Source organism: Gossypium arboreum, chromosome 12 (assembly GCF_025698485.1).
Source record: "Gossypium arboreum isolate Shixiya-1 chromosome 12, ASM2569848v2, whole genome shotgun sequence".
NCBI lineage: Eukaryota > Viridiplantae > Streptophyta > Magnoliopsida > Malvales > Malvaceae > Gossypium > Gossypium arboreum.
This window is the reverse complement of record NC_069081.1, coordinates 86362495-86372337: the sequence shown is the minus strand read 5'-3', so window position 1 is coordinate 86372337 and position 9843 is coordinate 86362495. Positions and strand designations below refer to the sequence as shown.

General features: G+C 33.0%; 2 protein-coding genes across 2 annotated transcripts; both read left to right on the top strand.

Moving 5' to 3' along the window:
- The first annotated feature begins 1991 nt into the window (after positions 1-1991).
- Positions 1992-5103, top strand: LOC108482766 (carotenoid cleavage dioxygenase 7, chloroplastic). Its single transcript, XM_017785878.2, has 6 exons — positions 1992-2768; positions 3415-3543; positions 3642-3773; positions 4004-4279; positions 4356-4759; positions 4865-5103. The coding sequence occupies exons 1-6, from the start codon at positions 2012-2014 to the stop codon at positions 5009-5011; spliced, it is 1845 nt and encodes a 614-aa protein (XP_017641367.1). The 5' UTR covers positions 1992-2011; the 3' UTR covers positions 5012-5103.
- Positions 5104-6347: 1244 nt separating this feature from the next.
- LOC108482748 (malate dehydrogenase, cytoplasmic-like) lies at positions 6348-8544 on the top strand. Its single transcript, XM_017785865.2, has 6 exons — positions 6348-6579; positions 6664-6822; positions 6910-7366; positions 7443-7578; positions 7637-7748; positions 8350-8544. Exons 1-6 carry the CDS (start codon positions 6537-6539, stop codon positions 8442-8444), a joined length of 1002 nt encoding a protein of 333 aa, XP_017641354.1. The 5' UTR covers positions 6348-6536; the 3' UTR covers positions 8445-8544.
- Positions 8545-9843: the final 1299 nt, after the last annotated feature.

Below are 9843 nucleotides of genomic sequence, written 5' to 3'. Positions count from 1 at the left end.
GCAAATGAAAAATTGAAGTCAACCAAAAGCTTGATGGCAAGTTTAAATTAAATTAATCCATGCAATTTGAACAATATTTAGTGAAAGTTCAGATTTGGAAGCATCCAAGTTGAAGATGAGATCAGCATATTCCTCAATAAACGGCCAACGTAGCAAATGCAGACACATGGTCCACTGCCTTGTGTTTTGTTACTTATTATTATTATAATATTTTTGTCATTTTTCAAGCAGTATCATACCAACAACAACTAATGGCATCAAACCCTTAATCATTAATTTCATTAGTGCCCAATTTTTCGACCCACATTTGGTAAAAATATTATAGAAGTCATTATATTAAGAGTTAGATTTCAATTTATTTTTTTACTTAAAAAAATAGATAAATTAGTCTATGTACATTAGATCAAAAAGTAAATTGATTATTTCTGTTAAAATTTTCATCCAATTGTATTGTTAAAAGTGGCATAGCTAACAGAATAATTAGACGTGTATCTCATGCTAATGTACAAAAATAAATTTTTAATAGAAGAAATAAATAAAATTTTTAACAAAATGACTAGTTTATTATTTGATATAATGTTGTTACACCCCTACCAACTTAGACACGTGGCACTACCAGAATATATTTAAGGAGCACCCGCAGATGGCCCTCTGCCTCACATTCGACCAGTCACTAAGTGATTGGCCTCCTGAATACTCCATGTAGTTCATAGGAAGATCACCTGTCCTTGGCCACCCACTATTAGCAGGTGTACTCTCCTTAAGGGGGGATCACCTAGGAACCATTGAGGTCTAATAATCTCTTTACTATCTCAACAAAAGAAATATTAGAGTCGTAAACGGTAGTCTTGCCACTTGGCTGGCCACATATTTATCATATCCAAAGTTTATTGGTGATAGAACTTTGTCCGATTCCCCTATAAATGCCCCAAGGCACGACGAGGGGACTCCTCCCTCGTTTTCAGCAATCCTAGCAACATACCAAGCCGTCAATCTCCTCCTCTCTTGTCTTTATCATATTTCAGCTCTTCTCCTGATTCAGGTGAATCGGCCTCCTTTCCTCCACCGCCATCTCCCCTTTGTTTCTTCCCTTACTAATTCCCGATATCAACAAACATAGAGGGAGTAAATTACCCAATTTTTCAATAAAAAGAGTAAAATATAACACGACTCCTATTATAGTCTCCATTGTACTTAAACAGAACACCTTTAATGGTTTTGTTGAATTTCCCCCAACAGTTTTAATGGTTTTGTTGAATTTCCCCCAACAGTTTTGTGAATATTACAGTAATTAAGCAGTAAATATATACAATTTATTTTGCTTTTGGGACATAGTAAATATCTATTACAGTAATGCCATAATCGAGGTCTTTTTTGGTTACTTTGTTTTATGTGCTCTTGCCTTCACATTAGAAAACAAACTGAAAATAAAAACAAAACAAAACACATATTTTGTCTGCCATTTCCATGGTGCAACATTCTTGTCTTCCATGATAGTCCAACGCATTATCACACCAGCAACCACCATACCACTGGCAAATCTGTAATTACCAGAAAATTCCATGGAAATTAGAATAGGTCAAGTGGCCAACATTCGTGTATATATATTAATTCCAATATCATGTCACATATATACATATTACTATTAGATTTTAATTTATTAAATTGAATTAATAATGTTTATAAAATTTTAAAAGATTTTTTATTCTCATGTATATATGAATTAATAATGTTTATAAAATTATATTTGACCCTCAAAGAATAAGAAAAAATATTTTAATCCTTTAAAAATTATAAAGATATAAACTATTAAAATGATAAAATTTCACTTTATTACTATAAAATTATAAATTTTATTCCGTACTCCTAAAAATATTTTTGGCTCCGCGACTATCCCATGACTTTTTTATTCTATGCAAAAATTATTGCCACACCTTCCCATAAGCTACGTAGTATATATAAGTACTCAATCATCATTCACACACACACACACACACAAAAAAAAAAAAAAATGCAAGCAAAAATATTCCATATTGTTCCTACAATGTTTCATTCGCCTTTAAAGCTCCCTTCTTACCTACATCAACCATCATTACCAAGAAAACTACCACAAGCCACATCTATTTCCAGCCCTGTTGATGATAATCACCATGTTCCTGGTCCTTTAACAATACCAGACAAAGATGAATCCATGGCTGCTTTTTGGGACTATCAGTTTCTATTCATCTCGCAACGGTCGGAAACGTCTGAGCCGATCACACTCCGTGTCGTTGAAGGTACGATCCCCCCTGATTTCCCTTCCGGTACGTATTACTTAACCGGTCCGGGGTTATTCGTCGATGATCACGGCTCGACCGTGCACCCTCTAGATGGTCACGGTTACCTTCGAGCGTTTAGCATCGATGGTGTTCCCAAAGAAGTTAAATTCACGGCTAAGTACATAAAGACCGAAGCTCAAGTTGAAGAACGCGATCCGGTGACCGGCTCGTGGCGGTTTACGCACCGCGGTCCATTTTCGGTCTTAAAAGGGGGTAAAAAACTTGGTAACGTTAAGGTGATGAAAAATGTAGCTAATACTAGTGTGTTGAAGTGGGGTGGAAAGCTTTTGTGTTTATGGGAAGGTGGTGATCCTTACCAGATCGAATCGGAGACGTTGGATACCGTTGGCAGTTTTAATGTGATAAATGAATCCCCGCCATCCGCCGAGAAACGGGGGCCCGGTGATTTATTCGACGTAGCCGCCCGGTTGTTGAAGCCGGTGTTACATGGTAAGTATGTATGTCCTTAGCATTGAATATGACAATTTTCATACACCTTATTGAAGGCTAAATTCTGCAATAAGTCTCTATACTTTGCAGAAGTTTGTGGATTTAGTCCCTATACTTCAATTTGATCAATTTAAGTCCATGTACTTTTAGAAATTTGAAATTTTAGTCCTGACTTAAACAATAATGATTAAATTTCATTTAGTTAAATTCAATTACCAGTCATCATTTACTAGAATATTTAGCCCATATTCTTCAATTAGATTATTCTATGCCCCTATATTTTTTTATTTTGAAATTTTAGTCTTGATGCAAATGATCGTCATTAATCCATTAACTAGATTTTTATTTAGTAATATGTGAAAATAATAAGCTAGCATGGCATTACACATATGATGATATGTTTATTGTATTAAATTTTAGAAATAGTTGAACTTAATGAAATCAATAGTTATCGTTTAATAAGGATGACTAAATTGAAATATATGAATTAAGTCCACAACTTTTGTAAAGTATAGGAACTAATAGCAAAATTTAATCCCTTATTAAATATTCCAACCTTGAAGCTACCATAGGTAATAAACATATTTATATATATATATAGTTCAACTGAATGTTGTCTTTTTTCTTGTAATAATATGCTCCATAGGTGTATTCAAGATGCCCCCAAAAAGATTATTGTCTCATTATAAGCTTGATGCTCAAAGGAACAGACTACTTGCAGTAACATGTAATGCAGAGGACATGTTACTGCCTCGAAGCAACTTTACATTTTATGGTAATAATTTAAGAACTTAGAATATCTATAAAAAAAAAAAAAAAACAGATTATTAATGTGAAATGTTTTAGTAATTTTTTTTTTGGTCATTTTTCTAGAGTTGGATTCGAATTTCAATTTGTTGCAGAAACAAGAATTTAACATCCCTGATCATTTGATGATCCATGATTGGGCTTTTACCGATACTTATTACATACTGTTCGGAAACCGGATCAAGCTTGACATTATCGGTAACGATCGAATCACAAATCAAATTTAGAAATTTTCAGTAAAATTATTGTGGAGGTATCTATATTAGAAGTTAAACGTGAATAAATTAATCTTTATACATTACATCAAAGAATAAAAAAGACCAAATGCAATCTATCTTTTAGTAGAAGCATATTCATGATACTTTTATTGAAAATTTCCTAAAAAGCTATAGGCTTTTAATGTGTCATGTATAATTTAAGTACTGCAGGATCAATGACAGCAGTATGCGGGTTATCGCCGATGATTTCGGCATTGTCGGTGAATCCGAGTAAGTCCACGTCTCCAATTTACTTGCTTCCTCGGTTTCCATCTGATAAGTCAGCCGGACAACGAGATTGGAGGGTACCGGTGGAAGCACCGTCTCGGAAATGGCTGTTACATGTTGGCAATGCCTTTGAAATCAAGGATATTGATGGTAATTCATTGATTCAAATCCAAGCTTGTGCATGTTCTTATCAATGGTTCAACTTCCAGAAACTATTTGGTAAGTTCAATATATATATATATTTACTTTATATGAAATCTGCTTTCCAAGTTTAGACAATTTGGTATGGAAACAGGATATAATTGGCAAAGCGGACAACTAGATCCATCGATTATGAACGTAAAACAACACGAAAACGAGTCCTTAGTACCACACTTAGTTCATGTCACAATAAAATTGGACACTAATGGCAGCTGTCATGAATGTTCAATGGAGAACATGAATGAATGGAACAAGCCATCGGATTTTCCGATCATCAACCCGGAGTTTTCGGGCAAAAAGAATACATGCATTTATGCAGCAACATCTTCAGGGACAAGACAAGCATTGCCTCATTTTCCATTTGATATGGTAATGAAGCTAAATTTATCATCAAAAACTGTAAGTACATGGCCTGCAGGGGCTCGTAGGTTCATTGGTGAACCTATTTTTGTCCCTAAAGGAACTGAAGAAGAAGATGGGTATATTCTTGTCGTCGAGGTTAGAATCCGACCCATTTTTGTTCTGTTCTGACAGTGTTTTTCAGGGGTTTTTTCTTGCATGATGTATAATGTTATGTTGTTGTATTTTTTTTTTTTTTTGCAGTATGCAGTTTCAATACAGAGATGTTATTTGGTGATTTTGGATCCAAAGAGAATTGGAGAAAGTGATGGGGTTGTAGCAAGATTTGAAGTCCCTAAGCACTTGAACTTCCCTCTTGGATTTCATGGTTTTTGGGCCAAGAATGATTAATTTTTTTGCTCTCTAAGTTGTAAATACAGAAAGAAATTTATTTATGTAATAAATTTATAAAAATAAATATGATTTTGATTGAAAGGAAAAAAGTTATTATTATCTTGAATTTAAATATAATTAATTTTATTATTTGGAGACCAACTGGGGATATTAGGGATCTTGACCCTTTGATCAAATGGGAAAATATCATTAATAGTCCCTTTCAAGTATTAATTATTTATTTGAAGTCTTTTAATCATTTAAATGAATAAAAATTTTGTAATTTAATCTCTCCTAAATATTAATTACAGCAATCCGAGTTTGTATCTATATAGCATGAATTTTTATTTTAAAATTTCAGTTTATTTTGATTTGGGAAAATTTTAATTTTAGATAATTTTAGATTTAGAATAATTTTATGTTTAAAACTCTGGGTTTTTTTGGATTGGGTCTTTAATGGTTCGAATCAGTTCAAATTTTAATCACTTCACGTTCAAGTTAATTCAAATTCAATTCAATTTGGGTTTAGAGTCAGGTGGTTTGAGATTTTTAATGATCAAATAGGATGGGGTTGAATTAGAGTTTGAATTGATTGATTCGAATATTCAAATTCGGATATTTCCAAATTGGGTCATTAAGAGGTTCGAATCAGTTCAAGTTTTAATCACTTTATGTTCAAGTTAATTCAAATTTGATTCAATTTGGGTTTAAGGTTAGGTGGTTTGAGTTTTTTAATGATCAAATTGGATGAGATTGAATTTGAGTTTGAATCGATTGATTCAAATATTCAAATTTGAATTTTTCCAAGTCGGGTCATTAAGGATCCAGATCAATTCAATGTCTAATCATTAAATGTTCAAGTCAATTTGGATTTGATTCAATTCGAGATTAAGGTTAGATGATTTGATTTGTTGAATTTTATGAAAAAATTCGATCGCATCAAATTTGAGTCTAATCGAAGTTTCAGGTTTAAGATTTTCAAGTTAAATCATTAAGGGTTCTGATCACTTCATATTCTAAGTCAATTCGGATTCGCTTCAATTGGACAATTCGAGTTTTAGACTCTTATGATCAAACCAAATAGGATCGAATTTGATTTAATCGAGTCAAAATTTCAAATTTGAGTTTTTAAAAAGAAATCAATAAGTGTTTAAATCAATTCAGGTTCCAATCGCTCTGTATTCATCTCAATCTGGACTCAATTCAATTTGAGTTCATCAAGTCGAATTGTCAAATTGTTGAGTAGTCCCCTGTTAGGACCCAAACTCTTCTAATCCAAAACTTCCTTCAAAGTTGAAATGGAAGAATATAATCCATTTATAAATTTGAAAAAGTCAAATCAACAAGTGCCAGTTTCTCAATTATCCTAATTTATTCTACAAACTAACACAAATTGAAACCGAAACTAACTGTGAGGATCCTCCGGCTATAAAGATCATCTTGTAATCAACACAAAAGGGTTTTACCTTCTGTATCATGTAATCATCATCACCCTCATATATTTCCTCCATTACGGCCATTTTCGACCCTCAATTCATCATCAATGGCGAAAGAACCAGTTAGAGTTTTAGTTACTGGTGCTGCTGGTACGTATTGTGCTGTTAATATATTTTATTTACTATTTAGTAATTAGTATTGTGTTTCATAGGTGTTCTTTTGTGTTAAAACAGGCCAAATCGGGTATGCTTTAGTGCCTATGATTGCGAGGGGAGTAATGTTAGGCTCCGATCAACCCATAATTCTTCATATGCTCGATATCGAACCGGCCACCGAGGCCTTAAACGGTGTCAAAATGGAATTAGTTGATGCTGCATTTCCTCTTCTCATCGGTATGTGTAATTTGCACATCATGGTTCACATTTGTTGATCAAACGTTCTCTTTTAACTCGGTTTTGGTTTTTTGGCTTTACGCAAAGATGTCGTTGCTACCACCGACGCCATGGTCGCTTGTAAAGGTGTGAACATAGCCGTGATGGTTGGCGGATTCCCACGAAAAGAAGGTATGGAAAGGAAAGACGTGATGTCGAAAAACGTATCGATTTACAAGGCTCAAGCTTCGGCATTGGAGAAACAAGCCGCACCGGATTGTAAGGTGTTGGTGGTCGCTAATCCAGCGAACACCAATGCCCTTATCTTGAAAGAATTTGCACCGTCAATCCCGGAGAAAAACATCACATGCCTCACTCGACTTGACCATAACAGAGCGCTTGGACAACTCTCCGAGAGGCTAAAGATCCATGTCGGTCAAGTGAAGAACGTGATCATATGGGGTAGCCACTCCTCCACTCAATACCCGGATGTGAACCATGCCACTGTCACGCCCACAAACAGTGAAGAGAAGCCTGTTAGAAGTGTCGTAGCGGACGACAATTGGTAACGTAAAATTCCGAATTTATATTTCGAGACACTATACGTTCGTGACTGAACTAATCCTTCGTCGTTTTTATAGGTTGAACACGGAGTTCATTACCACGGTGCAACAACGCGGTGCCGCCATTATCAAAGCTCGCAAGCTATCGAGTGCATTGTCCGCCGCAAGTGCTGCTTGTGATCATATTCGTGATTGGGTTCTTGGGACTCCCAAGGTATGTATGTATGTATCTATCTATGTATGTATGAGTTATAATTGGGTGATTATTGTAGGGAACATGGGTGTCCATGGGAGTGTATTCTGATGGATCATATGGAATTCAATCTGGCATTATCTACTCATTCCCAGTTACATGTGATAAAGGACAATGGTCAATTGCTCAGGGTAAGTTTTTGGTAAAAGTACTATCAGCGGCAAAGCTAGAACAAATTTTTAGGGGGAACCGAATGAAAATTTAATTTTTTATAGTTTATATCTTTATAATTTTTAAAGGATTAAATCAAATTTCTATAATTTTAGAGGGGACAAAGTATAATTTTACTTTTACTAATTTTAAATTTTAAAAAAATTCCAAGGGCCTAAATATAAATTTTCCATTTTAAGGGGGGCCAAGGCCACTGCCAGCCTCCCCTTGTATCCGCCTCTGAGTACTATGGACTCCACTGCTTTAGGAGTCCGGATATATTTTATTCCTTTACTTAAAAAATTGTGCCATGTGTATCTCATTCTAACATACATATAATAGTAAAAATAGATAAAATTTTTAACAGAAATAATTAATTTACTCTTTGATCTAAACATCTAATTTACTCATTTTTTAAGTAGAAGGGGCAAAATGCAATCCTCCATGATACTTTTGTTTAAATTTTTACATTTGTGTTTGATATGTAATATTCTTTTGGTTAAATTACAATTTTGATTCATTTATTATGTAATTTGAGATTTAATTTTTGTACATTAATTCGATATAATTTAATCCCGGCAGGGCTGAAGATAGACGATTTCTCGAGAGAAAAGATGGATGCAACAGCAAAAGAGCTTGTGGAGGAGAAAACATTGGCTTATTCTTGTCTTAATTGATGAAAGAACAAGTGAATCAAATAAACGATTTGATTGTCTTTCTTAGGGGAATGTTTTTATTATTAATAATTCCATGAAAAATAATTAAATTATAACAATAATAAATAGACATAAATGAAGGATAGTGATCTTCTCTTCTCATTTCATTTCTTTTTTAGGATAATTTATGTTTATTTATTTACATTGAAAATATTCCTTTATTCATAAAAATGGCAACAACAACAAAAACCCTTTGGTATTAACGTCATTCTGCATACTTTTTGCTAAATTAAATTAGTGAGGGCCATTAATGAAAATCGATTATTTAATAAATTATAGATAAACATATATGTTTTGCCATTGGGTAAACTACATCCAAGGCCACTACACTATTAGTAAGTTTATATTTTGATCACTTAATTTCAAAAAATTATTTTGGTCACTGAACTATCCGAAAGTTTTATTGAAGTCACTAAGCTGTTCAAATTATTGTTGTATAGCCTTCTTCATTCGCACTACTTGGACCAATTGGAAACTCTCCTTTCTCTCTCTTCTATAGTTAAACTTTAAAAAAAATTGAAATAGTTTTTAAATGTCACGTATCTACAAATTAAAATCCAAAGTTTTCTCCAATATCCGACACTGGCTGTTAGATCGACTTGGACCTAATATATATTTTACTCGTCGTTGAGTACTAATCAACTATATCGATTGTCAAATTGTTACTTGGGTCTCATTAGCTAATTTTTTGTTAAATAAAAATTTTACAGCCTGGTGACTTAGATAAAAAACTTTGAATTGTTCAGTAACTTGAATGAAAACTTTTGAATAATTTAATGATCATTTTATAATTTTTTTTTAAAATTGAGCGATTAAAACGTAAATTTACTAATAGTTTAATTATGTTAGGTGTATTTTACCTTTTGTTGTTTTTATATTTTGGTTTATAGAGCCCGAATCGGGGCTATGAAGATCACAAAGGCCCATTTCCCTGGATTTAAAGAAAAAATCCAAAACAATAGAGTGGATTGAAGCCCAAATATATATAAATTATGCAATTTAATCTTTTTATGAATAATGAAAAATATGTTAATATATGATAAAATTACACTTCAACATTTAAAAATATATATATTTAATCCTTTCAAAAATAATAAAATTAGGAATTATAAAAATATTTTTTAATCACTAAAATTTCATAATTTAGTTCTGATCCCACAAAAAGAAAATTCTAAATCTACCCCTACGTTATCTTGATAGGTTGTTAGTTGAAGATGTTGGCAAGCCATGATGATGGCATTCCAATTGCATCATCTCTTCCTCATTTTTACACTCTTTTCATTATGATATTTTTCATATCCATTTTATAGTTCATGTTTGAAATTTGTGGTTATCATTTTCAATAATTGTTTCAAATATT

What these genes read in the sequence shown, in the direction of transcription:
- LOC108482748 (XM_017785865.2), top strand. Translation starts at nt 6,537, where the DNA reads ATGGCGAAAGAACCAGTTAGAGTTTTAGTTACTGGTGCTGCTG. An exon ending in GTCGTAGCGGACGACAATTG is followed by an intron (nt 7,367 to 7,442) that starts GTAACGTAAAAT and finishes TCGTTTTTATAG; the next exon opens with GTTGAACACGGAGTTCATTA. An exon ending in ACAATGGTCAATTGCTCAGG is followed by an intron (nt 7,749 to 8,349) that starts GTAAGTTTTTGG and finishes TAATCCCGGCAG; the next exon opens with GGCTGAAGATAGACGATTTC.
- LOC108482766 (XM_017785878.2), top strand. Translation starts at nt 2,012, where the DNA reads ATGCAAGCAAAAATATTCCATATTGTTCCTACAATGTTTCATTCGCCT. An exon ending in AAGCAACTTTACATTTTATG is followed by an intron (nt 3,544 to 3,641) that starts GTAATAATTTAA and finishes TCATTTTTCTAG; the next exon opens with AGTTGGATTCGAATTTCAAT. An exon ending in CAACTTCCAGAAACTATTTG is followed by an intron (nt 4,280 to 4,355) that starts GTAAGTTCAATA and finishes GTATGGAAACAG; the next exon opens with GATATAATTGGCAAAGCGGA.